Source organism: Macaca nemestrina, chromosome 8 (assembly GCF_043159975.1).
Source record: "Macaca nemestrina isolate mMacNem1 chromosome 8, mMacNem.hap1, whole genome shotgun sequence".
Lineage (NCBI taxonomy): Eukaryota > Metazoa > Chordata > Mammalia > Primates > Cercopithecidae > Macaca > Macaca nemestrina.
The window spans coordinates 93,253,042-93,275,320 of NC_092132.1; the positions used below are offsets into that span (position 1 = coordinate 93,253,042).

General features: G+C 39.0%; 1 protein-coding gene across 4 annotated transcripts in view; it reads left to right on the top strand.

Annotated features, from left to right (window-relative positions):
- The window catches only part of LOC105463382 (ST18 C2H2C-type zinc finger transcription factor), a 113,342-nt gene that overhangs the window by 68,363 nt on the left and 22,700 nt on the right, over window positions 1-22,279 (top strand). For 3 of the 4 annotated variants that reach the window (XM_024787233.2, XM_071068248.1, XM_071068247.1), the window contains exons 11-15: window positions 4,888-5,133; window positions 12,059-12,174; window positions 17,654-17,716; window positions 18,480-18,548; window positions 22,195-22,257. In XM_024787233.2, coding sequence (XP_024643001.2) covers window positions 4,888-5,133; window positions 12,059-12,174; window positions 17,654-17,716; window positions 18,480-18,548; window positions 22,195-22,257 — 557 coding nt within the window. The remainder of the gene's footprint in view (window positions 1-4,887; window positions 5,134-12,058; window positions 12,175-17,653; window positions 17,717-18,479; window positions 18,549-22,194; window positions 22,258-22,279) is intronic. The other variant, XM_071068249.1, reaches the window with a different exon arrangement.

Genomic DNA, 22,279 nt, shown 5'->3' on the forward strand with positions numbered 1-22,279 from the left:
GAGAGAAGATCTGCTCTGTCACCTAAGCTGGAGTGCAGTGGTGTGATCACAGCTCATTGCAACTTTCAACTTCTGGGCTCAAGTGAGATTCTCCTGCCTCAGCCTCCCAAAATTCTAGGATTACAGGCATGAACCACTGTACCCAGCCTGATTCTAGAACTTGGTTGTAAGATGCATATAGTGTCCTTCATTTTAATTTGGAATTAATATGATTTGGAAGACACAAAGGGGCCACAGCTCCAAAGAGCTCCCCTTTGGTCTTGCCACAGGGCCACAGGTGGGAGAGAGTCCTGGGTCTACTGGGCCTCCTGAGCATCTTCCTCTGGTACAGGCCTCAGGCAGATGCACCCCCGTTTTCTTCCTTCCTCCCACCCTGATCACCAGAGGTAGGAACAGGCCTTACAGTCTATCTTTATCCTCATCACTGCTGCTTGCCAGGCATTCTGTTGTTTGTTTTGGTGTTTTCCCCACCTGTTTAGACAAAATGGCATATGCAGAGTGTGCCTTAAAAGAAAACAAAAAATTGACACTTGCTTGAAATGTTTAAAGTTCAAAGTCTGTTTTGTGCTTGAACAAGGCCTAGAAATAACATGATGTGGCATCGCCATTCTTGCCGCCTGGTATCAGGAAGTCTGGCGACCCTCTGGGCGGTGAGAACCCTGATGCCGCCTTTTCTGGTAACTTTAAGAGCGGGGCAGATTTGCCACACATTCTGAGTGAAATGTTATGAGGGTCTTGGGTCAGGGATCACAAGGCACTGGTTGATACAGGTGCAGGGAAACCAGATATTTAATAATTGGCTTTTTAGCCCTGTGTATAGTAGCCTAAGGACATGTCTCTTTTGGTATTCAGAAACCTCGTCCAAATCCCTGAATCTAAAGTAAAAGTTGAAAAAACAAACTCGGTCAAATTATTATGATTATCAGCTGTCATTTATGCAAGACGTATTATGTGCCAGGTACTATAAGTAAGCATGTGGCTCACATTAATCCCTTTTAATCCCCTAGAATTTCTGTAAAGCAGATATTATTATCCCATTTTGCAGATGAAAAAACAGTAGTACAGAGATACTAAAGTACTTTCTCTGAGTGGCACAACCATAATTATTGGAACAGAAATTTTAACTAATGCCTGTCTAACTTCTCTTCTTAAGATCTTAGAGCAGCTAAGCTCCTGGCCAACCAGCGTGGACTGTGATTCCAAGTCCCAAAGATCTTGGGGAAGCTGTTTTAAATTTCATTTAAATTTTATACCTTATATTAGTTATTTCTTCTCCGATCATTTCTCCTCTGTTTATATTGAGTGTATTTTGCAAATTTATAATCTAAACAGCTTTAATAATTACCATTTAGTAAGAATAAGATATTTTCATTTCATCTGTTTACTGTTAATACCCTGCTTACTTTGGAAACATATTTAACATAGCTTTCAGTATGGAAAAGATACCCCCAAAACAAAAAACCTTGAAGCAAGAATAAAAAACATCAGCTGCTAGATGAAAGCCAGGGGCTAATTATGGCAGAAACCTAATCAGAAGGACACTTAGTTTTGCACTTCCTCTCAGCCAAGTCAACAGGGAAAAGATGGCAGGTGACCCATCCTGTATTCAGCAGACAGCTTGCCAAGTCAGGAAAATAGTGCTTTCTTGTTTTATCAATGTTTGGAAAATTAATAATTTTCACAAGATAACATTTAAGTTAAAATTCCAATTTTATCTTTACTTTGTCGCAAACTTTGAATGTGTGATCACTTAAAATTGCTAAAACAATATAATGTTATCATTTGCCTGAAAAATAGTAGAAGAAAATAGCCACAAGCCTACCTTCTATGTGCAAAGACCTACAATCGTTTTTGTATTTTCCTTTTGGTTCTTTTTCAGAAAACACATTTCTCTCTTTTTTCCCTAGTTGCAAATATAGTAGGAATGCCACATTGTTCTCTGCTGTCAGTGATACAAATATTTTCCATATAGAAACAGTGTTCATAATTTTCACTTTCCTGACCACATAATATGCCATTAAATAGGGGTAGCATATTTTCATTAAGTATTTCTCTGTTAGTGGCCATCTAGGTCACTTCTTATTTTGTAGTAAAGGTAAGGATTACAATGAGTAATTAGTTCAACCTTCAGTTTAATTATAATTTACATTAAATTATAAAATTACCTTCACTAAATATCTATATGCATAAAAAATAAGTTTCTTGAAGGCAGAAACAACCTATTTTCCAATTTTATTTTCCCTAGAATATAGTGTCTTAAAAATGTGAAGTGCTTTCTCAATAACTTAATGAATAAATAAAACATAGGTAGTATCATCAGTAGCTCAAAAGTGGCTGGAATCGATGGCCTGGGATATCCCCTCTCAGTCGGAAAGAGCATGAATAGCAGTAATCCTATACCTACCCCCAAGAGAACTTTAAATTTAAATACTTAAAATAAGGATCCAGAATAACACTTGAAGAAATCAGAATATTAGAAGTTTGAGGGGGTGGGGGATGCATATCTGCCACAGCTCCCCCAGCCCCTCCCTCCCTTTTGTGCTGCCATTTGGAGTTTCAAGCACAGAGAGAAGTGATGCCCATTGATACTGCTCTGAATAAAAGCCCATGCTGTAAACGTGTGATCGCCCATCTATGGGCAGAAAGGGACCCTTCTCTGGTACTGCGTGTAATTGTTGAAGGCATCTGTGCGCTCACTTAAAGCCCATCTGTACCCTGCTCCCCAGCGAGCCGCCCGCTCTCTCCCAGTGAAGTCAGGTGCTCAGAGCAGCAGGCTGGGCGCAGGATGTAGGAAAGCGCCTCTTTTAAACATTAGGAGCGATTGACTCGAAATGTGTAATCGTAACAACTCCTAGAATCTATCATTGTCTTAATGGACTATTTAGAATTTTTGTCTGTAAAAACTAAAATATATATTAATCTTGTCTTGGAAGAGTTGATATTTTTCAGAGAAATCGAATCTGCACTATTTATGGGTTTTGCACTATAAAACTCTGCAGCCCAGTCACATGGCTTCTTTTTCCTAAGCCATCTGTCACAGAGGTCTGGAATTTTATGTGAATGTTGGTTGTGCAGTCTTAACCCAAGTTTTTTTTTTTATTTTTTTATGAAAAATGTCAGCAACTACAATATTTAGCATTTTACTTTACGTTGGCCATTAAACTTGATTACTATAGCTCTGTTTCATTGCTATTTACATGTCAGCTACGAAGCCAAAAATTGTTTTGATGCGCTCCTGGCAGAATACATTGTGAGATCGTGGAGAGAGAGCACACGTGGCACTGATATGGTTAATATCTTGGATTTTTGTAACTAAGGTTTATTAATGCTGGTATAAAAATGTATTTGATATTATACAGATGGCATAAGATGTTGTGGTTACTAAGTTATTATCCCGGATAAGCTGTACTGCCAAATTCGGGGCTTAAAACTATCACGAGAGATTAAACTATTTACTAAAAAGGGACAGAAAGATACGGCCAAAGCATCTTAGTACAGCATATTAGAAGTGTATTTACCTCCCACAAATGTAGTAAAGCATATCTATCTCGTAGGCTGAGAGATTGAAAATACGAACTTTGCAGGTAAAACAAGCAAATAAAAGAAGGGCTTTTATTTTCTAAGTCAGGCACAAGCAGCAAGACCAGCTGACGCAGACCAGTGGCGCCTGTTTAGGGGCTGGGAGTGAGGGTTGTTTAAAGGGAAGAGTTAAAACAAATCCCCTGGGAAGTATCTGGTTACCACAAGAGTTAAGGATCTTGCTAAATATTCAAAGAAGAGTGGCCAGCCAAAAGAAAAAAAGAGAGTAGCCAAATTATCAGGAAGTTAATTTTAAATTGATGGAAGATGGAGAAAATACCAGAAAGGTGTTATTTGACCCATTTAGAAAAATGACAGGCACCTTCCTCCTACCTTCGGAGAATGACTGCATAGTAATGTTCACAATTCATGACACCACATGAGCCGTCCCAGTGTGCGAATCTTGCAGAACATACGAGGCACGTGAGCAGTTTGCTGGAGCTTGAACCAAATACAGAATGGGGTACTGTTCCTCCTGACACAGAAAAACAAAACCAAGAAATAACACATGGCAAAAGGTAGAAGGTATCTCAAGAAGAAATATTGTGCAGTGAATTTAGTTTTAAGTCTCACACTAAATGTGGAGAAAATAAGCCCTTTTGTAGTATTCTGAAGTTTTCACTATAGGGCTTCAACCTCAGTCAGGCTGTCAGCTGCTACCCAAAGCACGCCCTCTATCACCACCGGGTGAAGTGTGGTTTGCACTGTCTGCCTCCGTGTCCCTGCCCCCTACAGTTGAGCAAAGCGTTTACGGCTCAAATAGCCTAGGGTAAAATGTTGCTTTTATATTAGTTTAATATTCCAATAAAAATTATCTTCCAGCGGGTTATTTTTGCATATTTCTCATGTGAGATTAATATTATGATTTGAAGGGTTGGAAAGTTATACATGCCTTTTGATAAACACAAATGTGAATGCTTTAAATGATGAATTGGGAGTGATAATTCTGTAAACTAGAAAAGAAGATGTAAAGCTAAACTTGTAAATGTGTGTGTATATGTGTGTGTGTGTGTATATATATATTTTTTTTTCATAAAACCATTTTAGCCAATACATTTAGTATTTGGAGCATCTTATTTACATTAAGCTTACTTTGTTTAAACCCAGAAACACAAAGCTCACTAATGGGGCTGTTCTTAAAGTCTGCCTAAGAATTGAACATTACCCAATGCAAATCAGAAAGCTAGATTTAAAAGCAGATATACTTACATAAAAGCTTACATTTAAAATGATCCCTTAAAAGCCCCACATGGCTAGGCTGTAACTGCAAACTGCTTAAATGGTTTTCTGTTTCCTATTGTATACCAGGGAGCCGAAATAGAAGTGGATGAAAATGGCACATTGGACTTAAGCATGAAAAAAAATCGAATCCTGGACAAGGCTGCACCCCTAACTTCCTCTAACACTTCTATTCCAACTCCTTCCTCTTCCCCATTCAAAACAAGCAGCATTCTGGTCAATGCGGCATTCTATCAGGCTCTTTGTGACCAAGAGGGCTGGGACACTCCTATCAACTATAGCAAAACTCACGGGAAGACAGAGGAGGAGAAAGAGGTACTGTTTCCATATGTCAATCAGTACGTTGAAGACAGCATGATTGCAGGGTATCACTAGCTCTTCCCTCCTAAATTATGTTTCACATTCCTGTTTAGATGATATGTAATTTTGTACCTTGCTTTAGATTTTGATAAAGTGATGATTTTTAATGCCAGAGGAAATTCATTAACAAATCCAACTTTCATTATCACTTGCCTAAAATAATGTCACTATAGTGAATTTTATTCCTATTAAGGCTGAAATTTTGTGCCCTGCCCAAGAGATTATATTATCTATCCCTTCATATAACAGCTGTAAGGGGCAATGTATTGCTCAACATTGAAATGCCAGCTTACTAATTCTCTCTGAACCAGAGGGTTGAAGATGAAATCAAATCAGGGTCAAGTAAGAATCTTTGAGTCATGTCAGATTTCTTTCCATGGTTTTGTGAAGGAACTGTGTTAGCATACCTATGTATAGATTCATTGTTTTGGATCAAAATGTTGGATGTCTAAATCAAATTAATCTTAAAGTCAAGGAGATCTATTTGTGTATTTGATTATCTTGGAGGTGGTTTTGGCCCCGAAAGCCAGATGGTGCGACGGTGCAGGAATCCATCTAACCTTTGCCTTATGGCTTGAGCCACCTGACTAGACCTGATTAGCCATGGACTACTCAGTGTCATTCAAAAGAACCGATAGTCAGAACTCTCAATTGTTTAGACTCTATGTAATTGCAGATGTGACCTTAATTATTACAGTAAGTAATCCTATTTAGCTGTTTGTCAGGGAAGTTGTTGATGGGCTTGCCAGTTGATATGTGTGAAGAACTGAAATAGCCATTCTCTGCAGAAGTGTGCAACACCCTTTACAGCTTTTTGAAGTTTAGAGACTTTGGGTGGTGAGATCTAATTTGATTTTTGCACATGCTTAACATCTCAGAGTATAAGTCAACATACACAGTTTTGATCACAGGATTGGGCTGTTTTTCCTTCCCCTTGCCCTTCTCTTCCCTTCCCTTCCCTTCCCTTCCCTTCCCTTCCCTTCCCTTCCCTTCCCTTCCCTTCCCTTCCCTTCCTTTCCCTTCCCTTCCCTTCCCTTCCCTTCCCTTCCCTTCCCTTCCCTTCCCTTCCCTTCCTTTCCCTTCCCTTCCCTTCCCTTCCTTCCACTCCCCTCCCCTCCCCTGCCCTCCACTCCCCTCCCCTCCCCTCCTCTTCCCCTTCCCCTTCCCCTTCCTTCCCTTCCCCCTCTCCTCTCCCCGCTCCCCTTCCTCCCTCCCTCCCTCCCTCCCTTCTTTCCTTCCATTTTGTCTTTCTTCCTTCTTTCATTCAGCACAGTTTTGCCAACATCTCCAAGTCCAATCAGTGACATGGGACCTGGATATACAGCAATGAATAGGACACGCTTCTACCATGCCTGTGTGCCACAGTCATGTGTGTGCTCAGAAGACTGACCTGTAACCAAATATACTGATAAACAGAGTAACATGCACAGGCACACAATGTGGAGAGGGAGGAATGGCTAACTGCATCAGGTGGCTGGGTGTGGACCCCTGGAAGACGCCCTCAGCATCTGAGGCAGCCTGTGTGTCTCCACCACTCAAGCCATCACATGAAAGGATGAGGGGATTCACACACTGCAGCTTTTGATTCAATTCTCTCATACTGGCCTTAGTCATTTTATTCTGCTTGGCTTTTCAAGATTCACCCAAAGCATCTAAGAATGGCCTTAATTAATCTATCATAGTACTATTTTAGAAGAATCATTTATTAAAATAATACATGTTTGACTATAACGAACATGAAACTGACACATGCAAAGTATAAGAAGCTCATTTGCCTTAAATGACAACCACAAACTGGCAAGAGTGCATCTTTCCCCCGACCACTGTGCCCACTGCCACCTCAGACTTGTGCCAAAGAACAGAGGTTACACCTAATTCTGACTATGTGTATCATCTAAAAGTCTGTCAGTGTTCACATCCCTCGAGTATCCTGCACATCTTGACTGAAATGGAAGTAAGCAGTAAGCTAGGAAGTGGGAAGGTTAAGAGGCACAATTGTGATGAGATCAAAATTGTTGACGCAGAGTTAGCTTTGGGTAAGGGAATGTCCTTCAACTCACACGACTGCTTAATCTCCAGCCAGGCCACTGCTGCTCAGATCATGGCACATTGCGTCTACAGCCCTAAAGGGAAACCTGACCCTTGGCCCAGGATGTGTGGATGTGGGTCCAGTAGAAGTCCTTATGTTACAGGAAGGACAGTGTCTCATGAATTAAGTATAACTGCTTCATGCAGGTTCAAAATCCCACATGTTCTCATTTCTGGGAGTATCTCAGTGCCATGTGCAGAGTGGCATTTGGGCTTTCTGCACTCATCCTTGTGATTATGGCGAATGCATTCACCAGAAAGTGTCAGGCATAAGCATCCAATCCTGGGTAGTAACAAAACACATTTGCCTCAAGTAGGTTCTCATCTTCATCTAGGGTGTCTTGCATTGTTTGACAATGATTATACTTTTGTGCCCTCAGCAACGATGTCAACATTGCACTCTTCATGTTCTCAGAGACCCGTTCCTATCACCTCCTTAGCCACAGTTCTTATCACCTAGAATGCCAGAAAATGAGATTTCGTAAGAAATATTTTACGTTACTTTTTAATCCTGCTTTTGCTTAATTTCAAAAAATCATCTGGATTTATCTTTGTAGCTTTATAGATTCAACTTGAGTATGTTTTTATCTCATGCATATATATCTGGGACAGTATTTCATTTCCCAGCAAATTCACACACACAAAATGGGATTCTTTAGAGTGGATTTATGCTCTTTACAGAATGGCTTACTTACTCCAGGTCTGACAACACAGGCTTGGACTGCTACAGTTTTCAACCTAAGTATTGTGACATCTGGAATTTAGAAGCTATGTGGGAATTCAGTGTCACTAAGAGTATCAGAGAGGACTTTGGAGATGCTAAGTGAGCTCTTGGACTCAAAGTGCTTGCCCTAGGTTTGAGCTGACAGAATATTTGTCTAAGCTAAATGCTTATTGTCCCAGCTATCTGAACAGGGTGATTCATTACTTGGGGATGCTAAGGCTGGTGGAGACACACACATAAAAGTACTTCTGAATCACTCTAACTCCTGATATGGTTTCTCACCCTTGTTCTCTGTTCCCTCATCTGTGCCAAGGTAACCTACTAACAGTACTTTTCACATCCTGTTCTGAATCTTGAAAATGAAAAATGTAATGTTTGGTAGGTATTATTCTGAAAAATTAGATTGTATTAAATGTGCTCATTGAGAAGCTATCAGAGGGATACCATGTACGATAAAATAAAGATAGGGAACCTTTATATACAATATCTCATTATCCCAATAATCCTGAAAAGCAGGATGATTATCAAATTTTTTAGAGGAGAAATTTGAACCCTAGGGAGCTAAAGTTGTTGCTCCTGGTCATATGAAATTAAGTCATAGGCCTAGAATTCCCTACAACAAAGAAAAAAAAGAGAAAAAGGTAAATGAGGAAAAGGAAAAGAAAAAAAAAATCACCAAAAACTGGAGACTGCTTAGGGAATGTTGAGAAAAATTTAATAGTACAGACAAAAGAGAAGAATGAAGAAATGGCAGGTGGCAAGGTGTGTTGGCAGCAACAGTTGTCTAACGTGTTTCTGCGGGTGCAGGACTGGAACTCGTGTGACCCAGGCAAGTACACACGATGTGACTACAAAAACCAGTTCCAGGACTGGTCCTATTTTGTCACTTTCCAGTGAGCTTCCCTGGAATAGCTACGTGTGTTCCAGACAATCTATTGTTCACATTTGGAGACTGGAATGTGGTATGTCCCTGCTCCCACCCACATCTTTCCCTTTGCCACTTTCCTCTCCCCCACCACATAAGAAATTGAGTGATTATTTCTAATTCATTGTTATCTAGTTCATATGCACAACAGTTGCTTAATTTTGGTGGTAATTTTCAGAAAATATTGTCTGTCTCTCTCAGTGAAATAGCCTGTCCAGATGCCCCCTAAAAAAAATTCCTGAATTTGGAAAAAACTCAAAATATCTCGAAAGGAAAGTGTTGAGAAATAACTAGGGCTGTCACTTTCATTCAACTGTCAGTTCTCCAAAGATTTCAGGGCTTAAAATGTTAAGAGTGCCAGATGCTATTATCTGTTATTCATGTTACCATTATGTCCTGGTCTTTACTGAAATCAATATAAACTTCCATCTGTACGTTAAAGGAATTTCATTGCATGCATGTACTCTCTAAACACACACATATATACCACATCCTCTTTTACACAATCACAAAATAAAATTATTATTTTCAAAATTATACTTTAAATTTTGGAAAAAGATTTTTACAAATGCTATTGATTTACACTGGCTGCCGTTTAGGAATTCATTCAATATAAAATGCCTCCATAACAAAACTAATTCTTTTAGTGACAGCCACCTAGATTTTAATAAATACACTCTCTGCAGGTTTCTAAGGGTAGAATGTTGAGCAAAGAAAAGGGGAAAAGACAATTATTTCATAAAACAATTGTATGCATATGAGTCTATGTGTTAAAGTTACAAAATATTTAAAAGGTCATATGCAATAAAATTATCCTGTTGAAACATTACCACATATTACTATACCAAAATAAATAACATATATCCTGCAAGTTTTATGTTTATATTATTTAGTAAAATAATAACTTAAATTTTCATAATTGATTATTTCTTTCAAAATTCCCCATTCTCTTGCCTTCCATAATCATAGATTCAGGCCTAAAACAACAGCTAGAAACTTGTAATCATCTGTAAATATACAGGTCTTCTTGGAGAGACTTTGTTCATAACTTTGCCATAAGTAATAAAATGGCTCTTTTTACTTTATGCCATTTTCATTAAAAAAAAAAAAAATCAGCATCTAAACAGAAAAACGAAGGCTGTTCCACGTTGAGACAATATTGGATTTAGCATTTGTATCTACTTTCAAAAAGCCAAGACATTTTTAAATTATAGTGGAAAATACTACTCAGGCCAAATCCAGATAGGACTAAATAAAGTGGATGGTGGAATTATCAGGTTTAAGGCCTTAAAATTTGGAATTTTTTTCATTTTAGCCATTTACAGCATAACACTTTAAAAGGATAAGCGCTAATCATCTATTTTGCTGTAGATCCCATGGAGGCAGCATTAAACTAGCACCTCTCTTTGCATCCTAGTGTGGAATTATGATCAAGCACACATTTCTCTTTATCTTTAAATTGTGTATTTTTATCGGCTTCTATTTTCAAACATTTACCAGTAAAACAAATGAAACACTTAACACCATCAATAATATTGATGAATTGTCCTAAATCAGGTTTCATTAATGTAATCTGAAGACAATGTCACTTGAGACCGTGTACCGATGTATTTACTACAGTGTGTTCTTATGTAAAATAATTGATCGAATTGTTATCCAAGTAATTAATGAAAAAAATTACATTTGCCTTGATGACTAAGATCAGTATTTAGAATTTTTCTTTGGTTGGGAAAATCCAGGAATTTTGTTTATTTTCTCATTGCTTTTGAATGTAGACTCAGAATTACTAAAATTATATTTTGCTATAGTATTTTTATATTCATTTAATTTAAAAATATTTATTTTGAACAATTCAAAATAGTTTACTTACCTTAAATATATCAGTACTTTTGAGATTTAGAAGACAGTTTTTTTATATTAGTTCATCTGGTTTTAATATTAAATCCAGAAATTATTATATTTACTGAATACAAGATTAATGATGAAAGTAAGCTAATTATGTGATCGAGAAAAACCATCATTTGTTATCTGTGAAATAATACATCACTTGGTAAATAAACTCTTTGAAAGGATTAGTGAGTCTTCTTTATGAAATCAAGGTCGGTATTAAACTTAAGAGAAGAGCATGAAAATTAGGAACATCCAATAAGACATTCCATCCAGGAAGGAAAGTGACAGGATACCAACTTAGCAAAATAAGTAATTTCAGAAAAACGGGAAGTAATACAAAAGTAAAAGGAATTATCCAGAAAGATCAAATTAAATGCCTAAATACTGTAGCCTCAGTTATTACATATTTAAACGAATAATTTAGATCTTAATTATTTGTACATTAAAAAGGGCATTCAGTTAACCAAAACTTCCCCCTTTTCTGTTTAAAAGTTTGTGTGATTCATTTTTGCAATATTTCTTTGGCTTTACTGCTGTTATGACTGCTGGATATATAAACAATTCCTGTGCTCTCTAGGGAGCATTTCTAATACAAGAAACCTTGAAACATACTAAAATACTAATTACATGGCTCAAGAAATACCTACCTCTGGAATCACATTTGCCAAAATGAGAACTTTTGAAAGGTGTTCCATATCAATTCCACTTTTTCATTCTTCACTTAGGATAAAGATCTGTTGCAACCAGGACATATTATTATTATCTCATTTATTTCTTTTCTTTTTTTTTTTTTTTTTTTTGAGATGGAGTCTTGCTCTGTCGCCAGGCTGGAGTGCAATGGCACCATCTCGGCTCACTGTAACCCCTGCCTCCCGGGTTCAAGTGATTCTCCTGCCTCAGCCTCCTGAGTAGCTGGGACTACAGGCACACACCACCATGTCCAGCAAATTTTTGTATTTTTAGTAGAAATGGAGTTTCACCATGTTAGCCAGGATGGTCTCGATCTCTTGACCTTGTGATCCCCCTGCCTCGGCCTCCCAAAGACCGAGGATTACAGGCATCAGCCATGTTGCCTGGCCTATCTTATTTATTTCTTATACAAATCCTCTAAGGTATTTCGGCCAAGTCCAAGTCCAAGTCCAAATCCAAAGCCAAAAACTCAATCCTGGCCCCAGTGATTTTAAATCTAGTTGTCTTTCCAGGGTTCCCTAATGACTTCTGTGTTTGTTTTTGTTTGTTTGTTTCTTTTCCAGAAAGACACAGTGAGCTCTCTAGAAAATTTAGAGGAAAAAAAGTTTCCTGGAGAGGCCTCTATACCAAGCCCTAAACCCAAGCTTCATGCGAGAGATCTCAAAAAGGAACTAATCACGTAAGTAGTGCCCAGTGCCATGCCCTCGAAGATTCTGGAACGAAGATTCAAGTTCATGACTTAGAGTTACAATATCCTGGCTTATACAGTTGACGTTAGGGTGATTTCTGCCAGTCAGCAATTAAACATTAGACATGCACCTCACCTGAGCTAAGAGGGTGTACGTGGTCATATGCTAACAGAATTAAAAACCTGTTGATTAAAAAACAAAATAAGGTAACACAATTAGAATGCTTCTTAACCTGATAACCATTGACCCGCAGATCTAAGGGTTGACTTTGGGGACTCTACCAACCTTTTGACACTTGATGTAAATTGTTATTTGAGCAAGGGAGTTACTGGTTTTCATCGCATTTTCAAAGGGGTTCTGAGGCCCAGAAGAGTTTAAAGGGCAGGGTACCCGAAGGCAGTAAGTACGAGTTATGTACTAGTGGGTGAATGAGTGAATGAAATGCAGGAAACTGTTTCCCATGTGTGATTAAATATTAATCAAATCTACTCATATATAAATCTATTTAAAGCTGTCAGTTAATGAGAGTTTGCAGCAAGGAGTAACGCGTCCACTTAGGACAGGCCTGTACCCTCTCTTCTATATCCCTCATCAAAAATATGTTTAAACTTTTCAAAGAAAAAAAACTGTAAAAACCTCTCCTGACCCAGCTTCCACCTGGACTCTCTATGTCCCCCTCCTTTTCCAGCTGAACATATCCAGAAAGCTGTTGCTTCTGTGTGATGCAGTTTCCCTCCTGAATCTTTCCCAGACAGATCTCCAGGGACCTTCCTTCCCTCAGCATCCCCTTCCCCTATCAGGATCTTGGTCCTGGAGCCTCCTGTTCCTACTTGACAGGCAGCAGGATGCCACGGAACTGATCTCCCTCCTCCACAATCCATTGTCTACACTTGGCCTCTAGGATGCCTCACCTCTGGACTCTTCCCTCATCTCACTGCTAGCCCTTCTAGACTCATGTGTAGCCATCTAAAGAGTAGGGTGCCTCTAAGCTCCATCCTGGAACCCTTCCTTCCTGCCATCTGCACTAACTCTTGCTGAGGACTCCTTGGCTGCCACCGTGCTGTGACCTCCACATGTCCACCCACCACCCCACAGGAGCAGTGAGTGCTCCCCTCCCCCAGCCTCCCGCTTTGTGCTTCTTGCTTCCCCTAAGCACTCCAGGAATTAGGCAGGGCCTTAGGCCTGCTGTTCCCTCTGCCCAGAATGCTGTCCCCAAGGCCTCTGCAGGGCCCACATCCTCTCCTCCCTCAGCACAGCTCTTCTCTCAAACATCACTTATTTGAGAGGCCTTCAGGCTACTGTGCTTCCCCACCCCCAGCCCTGATGCTCCCATTCCCAGATCTTTTCTTGACTTCCCTCCACTCTATTTTCTGCCTCCCTCACCAAGAACAAAGCCTCAGAGGGCACGAAGTGGGTGCTGGGGGTCTTCTCTCCTCTGTCTTTGCTCTCTACCTTGTCCGCATCATTGGTTCCTAATATTTTTTGTGCAACCTCTTATTTCCCCTTATTTCCTCTTCTCTACCTTGTTCACACCATTGGTGCATCATATGCACTGTGCAACCTCTTATTTACCCACCTACATGGACAGTGACTTGGGAGCAGGCAATACATTTCAAATGCAGGTGCCAACAACAGGGCCTTGCACATAGTAGGTGTTCAGTAAAAATTATTCCAAGTCTGTCATCGGATTGCCCTGTTGACATGTGAATGACTTTAAAATAAGCTTAGACTCTGCATTCTCGAAGGATTTTGTAGGCAAACATTACTGGCTGAAATAGCATGCTCCCTTATAAACTTGATGTCTGCCTGGGGCTTGGTAGTTGATGGTAACGGATGGTTCCAAACATGCTGGAACTTAAATCGGATTGAACACGGTTTCAGGTTCAGTGACTTGAGACCTTAGAAGCCACTTCTAACTTTTTAGAAACTTCTTAGAAGCCACGTAGGCCAGCCAGACACCTTTTCCCACGTGGACCTGCTGTTAGAAACTTTTCATCTTTGTGTGTATTTTTTTCCATGTGTTATTTTTAATATCTTCAAAAATGGCAAATTTTTATCCTTCAAAGGTAGATTGTTGGAAATTGATAAAAAGTCATCCCAAACTAAATGTAGTGTAAAAGATTGAAAATTAACCTGCAATAACATTTTGGGTTAGAAAAATGAAGCATGATTATTTTGCAAAGGGCACTTCTCCATGGTGTGAAGGTAAATATAAAAGAGGAAGGATTTCAAAAAGATTTTGAATGATTTTTTGAATATAATCATTCCAAAAATTCTTAAGAAATTACTCTCTCAGAGGCCTCATAGTTCATCCATTTCATTTTATTTTATTTTATTTATTTTGAGCCAGAATCTTGCTCTGTTGCCCAGGCTGGAGTTCAGTGGTATGTTCTCGGCTCACTGCAAGCTCCACCTCCCAGGTTCAATCTCCTGCCTCAGCCTCCCGGGTAGCTGGGATTACAGGGGCCCACCACCACACCCAGCTAATTTTTGTATTTTTAGTAGAGACAGGGTTTCGCCATGTTGGCCAGGCTGGTCTCGAACTCCTGACCTCAGGTGATCCACTCACCGTGGCCTCCCAAAATGCTAAATTCCAGGCATGAGCCACTGTGCCCAGCCTAATTCATGCATTTTAGACAGGGTGAGTGCTTTAATGGCTATCACTTATTTGCATGTATCTGCATTGGTATATTTGTTTTGTAAAAGTCATACTACATTCCATGTCACCCTGTCCTTATTATATTATGCTTTGTGTTTCTAACAGTACCTTGATTACTCACCAAAAACTTTGTTTAGATTAGGACTTTTTGGATGTCACTAATTATCTTTGAATTTCCTTACGGTTTCAGTGCCACTTATTGAGAAAACTAGCTAGTTTCTTTCTTCCAATTTTTATATTTTCATCTGAAAACTTTCCCAAAATACATCACCCAACTAATATTGGCACATGTCATTATGTAAGATATTTCACTCTAGATTTGGAATTTAGTCTAGCTATCAAAATTCTAAACTGCAACTTTTCCCTGTATAACGTTGTCTCCAGTTCTTTCATCATTTCTTGAACTTTTAATACCGCCAAACTTAAAAATAAATTATCAACTAATTAAATGCATATTTTATTATTATATTTTATAGGTAATTTATAGCTGATGTTTAAAAACCGCTGGCACTTCTTGGCTTCTCCAGGCAATATTAATGGGAGTAACTTAAAAATATAAAATAGGCCAGGCGTGGAGGCTCACGCCTGTAATTCCAGCACTTTGGGATGCCGAAGCGGGTGGATCTCCTGAGGTCAGGAGTTCGAGACCAACCTGGCCAGCATGGTGAAACCCCATTTCTACTAAAAACACAAAAATAAGTCGGACGTGGCGGTACATGCCTGTAATCCCAGCTACTCAGGAGGCTGAGGCAGGAGAATCTCTTGAGCCCAGGAGGCAAAGGTTGCAGCGAGCCAAGATTGAGCCCCTGTACTCCAGCTTGGGTGACAAAGCGAGACTCCATCTCAAAAAAAAAAAAAAAATTATACATGTATACAAAATGCAATGCTGTTTTTAACACTAGGTGGCGATATATTTCTAAAGTGGGAATTCCCAGGCAATTGAAACACCTCTCTGAATATTCCAGTTGTATAATGTTCAGAAAAGATTTTTTTACATTTAGTGAGTGAATGGCACTTGCAAGATAACTCAGTCAAAATGTTAATAACTGGTTTTTGTCTTTACTTTTTAACATATATTTGTAGCTTTTACAGTATTTTTCTGATATCTCATCCAGGAAAAGGGACGGGGAAAGGAGACAGAATGACTTAGCTTGGATCAGACCCTGAAAATCAACCATTCCTTTGAAAGACGGGAATGCTGTAACTCTTATAGTTTCTTTAGATACCTGAAAATGATTGGAAAGTGGATCACAGGAATAAAAATACTTAGAAAGTGAGAACTCAGAAAATATAGGAATAGTGTTAGTCTATCCCAAAATGTCCCTTCAAAAAGCTAAAACCTGTATTCTGTATATCTGGATAAGGCCTTGCTTTAGGCAGGATGTCAAAAAAAAAGAGCAGATGCATGACTGGCATAGTTGATGTTCCCTTCTGATTATTGACACCACCGCAAATAACACTGAGTAGGCTGGGGTTCACCTGCTTATGAGTGACACCTACAAATGAGTGACTTTCGAACACCATCAGAGGAAACTAAATGACTGAGAAACCAAGGAATCTATTAATTGTGGAAGAAAACTGCTTCCTAACTACCTTCTTTCATGATTATTATTATTTTAGAGACGGGGTCTCACTCTGTCACCCAGGCCGGAGCACAGTGGCACAGTTATAGCTCACTGAAACCTCGAACTCCTGGGCTCAAGCAATCCTCCTGCTTCTCAGTTTCCTGAGTAGCTGATTACATTATTTTTACAACACACATAAGGTGGGCAGGACATGACCAGGTTCTGAGATAAAATGAAATGCAGGGGCACAGATCTTAATGGAGTGAGATTCTTGGCAGATGGCCTGAGAGCCTATTCTTAGGCTAATGGTGAATTAGCAATTGTCTTTGCTGGCTTCAAGCTTTGGTTGAAATTGCTTGAATGCTTTACAGACTGAACTTCTTGCCTGTTTCATACTGTCAGCAACTTTCCCACCTAAAATATCAGTTTACATTTTAGTCAAAGGTTTTCAGTGTTTTCTAAAATGTTTATAAAGTTACTAGGCTGCCTTGCTCTTAAAAACTCACAAAAATTTCTTTCTGGAATATGTCATACAATTGGTGCTGGTATCATAGTAAAGCGTGGGTTTCTAATATTTATTTTTTGTAACATATGTATTTTTCTTTTTCTTTCTTTTTTTTTTTTTTTTAGACAGAGTTTCACTCTTGTTGCCTAGGCTGGAGTGCAGTGGTGCGATCTCGGCTCACCACAGTGTCCACCTCCTGAGTTCAAGCGATTCTCCTGCCTCAGCCTCCTAGTAGCTGGGATTACAGGCATGCGCCACTGCACCTGACTAATTTTGTATTTTCAGAAGAGACAGGGTTTCTTCATGTTGGTCAGGCTGGTCTCGAACTCCCGACCTCAGGTGATCCACCTGCCTCCACCTCCCAAAGTGCTGAGATTATAGGCGTGAGCCACCACGCCCAGCAACATATATATTTTTCAAATGAATTGAAACATCTTTGATTGCTAACTCACAACATCACTAGGACATCACTTTCCCACATCAGTGGAATCAAATAATCGAATGTGATGTTGAAACAGATACCTAAGGAAGTAACTCATCATGCTATGATTTTTAGTTTTCTTTTAGGTAGTCTGCTGGTTCTTATATAATATAAATCCTTGATACACTAGCTTCTGCATGTCCTATACTGTGTTAACTTATCTGGCACAGAGAAGCTACCTCCTCCATAATCTACTGGGCAGAGGAAATTAACCTGTGAAATTCGCTTGTCTCTAATGATATATCTTCTATTGACTCAGCTGTCCAACACCAGGATGTGATGGAAGTGGCCACGTGACAGGAAACTATGCGTCTCATCGCAGGTACCCGATGACCTCATGTGCAGTCAGATTTTCATGGTCTTGTTCTATTTTAAATACTTATTCTCACCCTTTCTAGCTGTGTATTATCTGAAGCAGGAAATGGAGAGTGAGTTGGTTGGGTTTTTGGTTTATTTGGTTTGTCAGAAATAAAATTATGTGATATAAAAATCATGATTCTTGGTCAAAATGGTTTTCTGATCCTGTAGTCCGGGTTATAAGTGAAAAGTTGAGTTCATGTCAGGCTTCGGTTCTGTGTGGCTTGAGGACTCATGTGGAATGAGGAATAAATACAACAGAGTGACTCAAATAGACCATTTGCCCCAGGGAAAGTAATACCCTCAATCCTGGGCAAATAACAAATTGAGGCATTCGAGAGATTAAACAGTGCAAAGGGGCTGCTTTAATCTTTCCACCTACTATCTCCATTGATGGGATTTGTCTTCCCTTTGGAAAAGCACCATCACCTGGTTGTGCAGCAGGAACGGACTCTAATGCTCGTTGCATCCTGAGCATTAGAGCTGGGGAGTCTCATTGGGCTAAAGTCATTCATTTGATAAACAGAAACTCTGAGTCTATGAGAAACAGTTGAAGTGCCACCGGCCCAGACTGGTGAGAAAAGAAAAGCCAGATTCAAAGCCAGTTATTTTTTTTCCCAATCCCCAGTCACCAATAATTTAATGTATGTTCACGACTCAGGACGCCATTTGACTCAGATTTGTATATGTCAGTGTTGTGTTGTGTTTTTTTCCTCATCCCTCTCTAGTGTTTCTGGATGTCCTTTAGCAGATAAGACTCTAAAATCCCTCATGGCTGCCAACTCTCAGGAGCTTAAGTAAGTGCGGGAAGCGTGGCCGGCTTGCCCTTCGTCCACACGGTAGGACCCTCTCGTTCAATGCCCATTCATTGCCCAGGTGATCAGCAACAAGCAGTACGTCCTGCCTGCTGAGATCACAGCAAAGGCACTTTCTCACTAAAGCGCTGGGATGACTGAAACAAAATCACTGTAATTTAATTTAGTTAATTTGCTTGCTTTGGGAGCTTTGTATTGTATAATATTTTTTAAAAGAGTGATGTAATAAACACAATACTTTTTTCTGTAAATTTCAGAATCTATGTATTAAATCAGACCTGTGAAGGTGTCATAAAGCATACCTGCCATTTAATGTTAAGGAAATTGCATAATTCTTAACCTGCTGAATATTTTGATTCATACAACTGCCTTTCACTTTGGGTGCCAAAAACAGTTTGGGCTCATTCCTGCCTCATCTACAAGATCTCAAAGTCACATATATATTAACTTTTACTTAGTGATTTCATTTTTCCTGCTCATCTTCTTTTAATACATTTGTTTATTTTCATATCTTATTATATTACATATAGAACAATAAACATTTATAATCAACCTTTTACCTCCTTAGAAATATGATAGGGCATAAATTTTAAAAGATGAAGAAATAGGATTAAACAAAACTAATTAATTTTTTTTACAAATAATAAAGTGTTAGAAAAAGTGAGTGTTGTTATATCTACTGGTAAAACAATATACGTAGGTAGCAGCATCAGCGTTTGGTGTCTAAAACACATGTAACATTTCATGTGTTATATTATATTAGAATACATCATATTATATTATATTATAATATATAAAATAGTATTATATTTTCTTAGTGTTTTGTTAGTCTTTCACTTTTTCAAGTTGTTTAAAATATTTTTATCTAAAAATTTTTAAAACTAAGTTTATGAAAGAAGGTGTGATAATGGACAGACTTGAAAATTTGGAATCAGCCGGGCGCGGTGGCTCAAGCCTGTAATCCCAGCACTTTGGGAGGCTGAGACGGGCGGATCACAAGGTCAGGAGATCGAGACCATCCTGGCTAACACGGTGAAACCCCGTCTCTACTAAAAAATACAAAAAGCTAGCCGGGCGAGGTGGCGGGCGCCTGTAGTCCCAGCTACTCGGGAGGCTGAGGCAGGAGAATGGCGTAAACCCGGGAGGCGGAGCTTGCAGTGAGCTGAGATCCGGCCACTGCACTCCAGCCCGGGTGACAGAGCGAGACTCTGTCTCAAAAAAAAAAAAAAAAAAAAAAAAAAAAAAAAAAAAAAAAAAAAAAGAAAATTTGGAATCTTAGTACCAAAAATAGTAAAAGAAACTATGAAATATACTTTTCTCATTTTCTTTCTTTTTTCTTTCTTTTTTCTTTTTTTTTGGAGATGGAGTTTTGGTCTTGTTTTTTTTTTTTGGAGATGGAGTTTTGGTCTTGTTGCCCAGGTACCCAGGCAGGAGTGCAATGGCACAGTCTTCGGCTCACTGCAACCTCTGCCTCCCAGGTTCAAGAGATTGTCTGTCTCAGCCTCCTGAGTAGCTGGGATGACAGGCATACAACCACCACACCCGAGTACTTTTTGTATCTTTAGTAGAGACAGGGTTTCACCATGTTGGCCAGGCTGGCCTCGAACTCTTGACCCCAGGTGATCTGCCTGCCTCAGCCTCCCAAACTGCTGAGATTACGTGAGCCACCGTGCCTGACCACTTTTCTCATTTTCGGTGTAAAGTACAATTTACTTTGTCAGTGTGGATTTTAGAAGTCATTTTATTGACTTGCAGTTTTCTAGACTAAAATATAAGTAGTAAGTAGAAACTAAGAATTAACAGACTGAAGAGTGAGATGTACCAAAACATCTTACCGAATCAGCTCTACATTTCTACATTGCCACATCTTAATTATAGCTATTGGGTCTCTTAAATATTTTCTCTAAAACTAACTTCTAGAAAAATGTGGGTAATACACTGAAAATATGTAAATTTAGACATCCTATAGCAATACTCATTACTTAATATTTTATGCAGCTCTCCAATAAGTAATGTCTTTGGTTTTTTTCCATAGATATGTTTTTTCCATACAAGAAAATCTCTTCCATGCAAGAAAAATCCAAGAGACATTTTATTGACTTCTTGTTTAGATATTCATGGAGAATGCCCAAAAGCTGTTATTCAACACAGATATTTCCATATCAATGTGCTATAAAACCACTTTTTTACTAAAACATGTTAATAGAGAAAGACCAGCATGTAAAACTTTCTTATTATGGAGGATACATATTATGTCTTTAAATGGTTAATAAAAGACTCAATGTAGGTTGCTCTGGTTAGCTGCAAGAGATGCGTGCTCATTTTATATTACATTTGAAAAAAAAAAAAGGCATTTATTCCCTGTTTTCTGACTCAGACTTGAATATAAATGCATTCTGTGAAAGTTCAGGGGAATTGAATTGAAGAAAAGGGATAGTAAACACATTTTTCTTTGGATTATCTTTTTTCTCAAATGGAACTTTTGATCTGAACCACAGTGTGCATTCAGAAAAGCAAACATTTTGTGATGGCCTCTAGTTTTTGTTTGCATTTGGGATTTTCTAAAAAAGACAGCAAAAAGGTGAAAGTCTACGTAAACTTTTATATTTAAGAATATTTTGAAACCTATTCCTAACCAGCATTCCTAGTAGAAATTGGATTCCCTGTCGTGTTTCACTTTTCTCATTCCAGATTTAATGGTTGATTGTTGATGTAGTTATTGATGGATTTTCCCCAAAGACTTTAACTTGGGCCATGAGGCAGGACAGACCAGGTGCAAATTATTGAGGTTCTTTGGTAATCCCATAAATGTTCCAAGTCTCTGCAGTTCACAAGTATCACTGTTGTTCATCTGAAATCAATGGATTATCATAGTGGCACAGCATATCAGAGAAAATAAATTATTCATAAAAATCATTTGGAGGCCAGGCATAGTGGTTCATGCCTGTAATCCCAGCACTTTGGGAGGTCGAGATGGGCAGATCGCCTGAGGTCAGGAGTTTGAAATCAGCCTAGCCAACATGGTGAAACCCTGTCTCTACTAAAAATACAAAAATTAGCTGGGTGTGGTGGCGTGTGCCTGTAATCCCAGCTACTTGGGAGGCTGAGGCAGGAGAATCACTTGAACCTGGGAGTTGGAGGTTGCGGTGAGTGAAGATCACAGCATTGCACTGTAGCCTGGCCACAGAGCAAGACTCCATCTCAATAATAATAATAATAATTTGGAAAAGTTTTCTTTTTACATAAAAGGTAAGAGCTTTGCATGACGTAAACAGAAGTCCAGCAATAAGTTGTGGACTGATTTTCAAGTCCCTTCTACATGAGGTTTAAAAAAAAAAAGTACAATAAATAACAATTAATCCATTGTCGCTCAGTAGTCATATATCCTAAAAAATATTTAAATTGATCATTAACCAAAACATAATTACATTTAAGCAAAAACAGTCTCACACAAAAAGCAGCTCATTGTTTTTAGTTATGTTTGGCTGTGTGACCCTGCCTACCTCCATGTGAACTGCAGAGACTTGGAACATTAATGTGATTACCAAAGAACCTAAATAATTGGGGTGTGACCCCCGCTCCCTCCACTACAACTTCTCGGCCCATGCTCTCTTCCTGTGCCTTCCAGGTGTCCAACCCCAGGCTGCGATGGCTCGGGGCACGTGACTGGAAATTATGCTTCCCACAGAAGGTAGGATTAATCCTATTTCTGA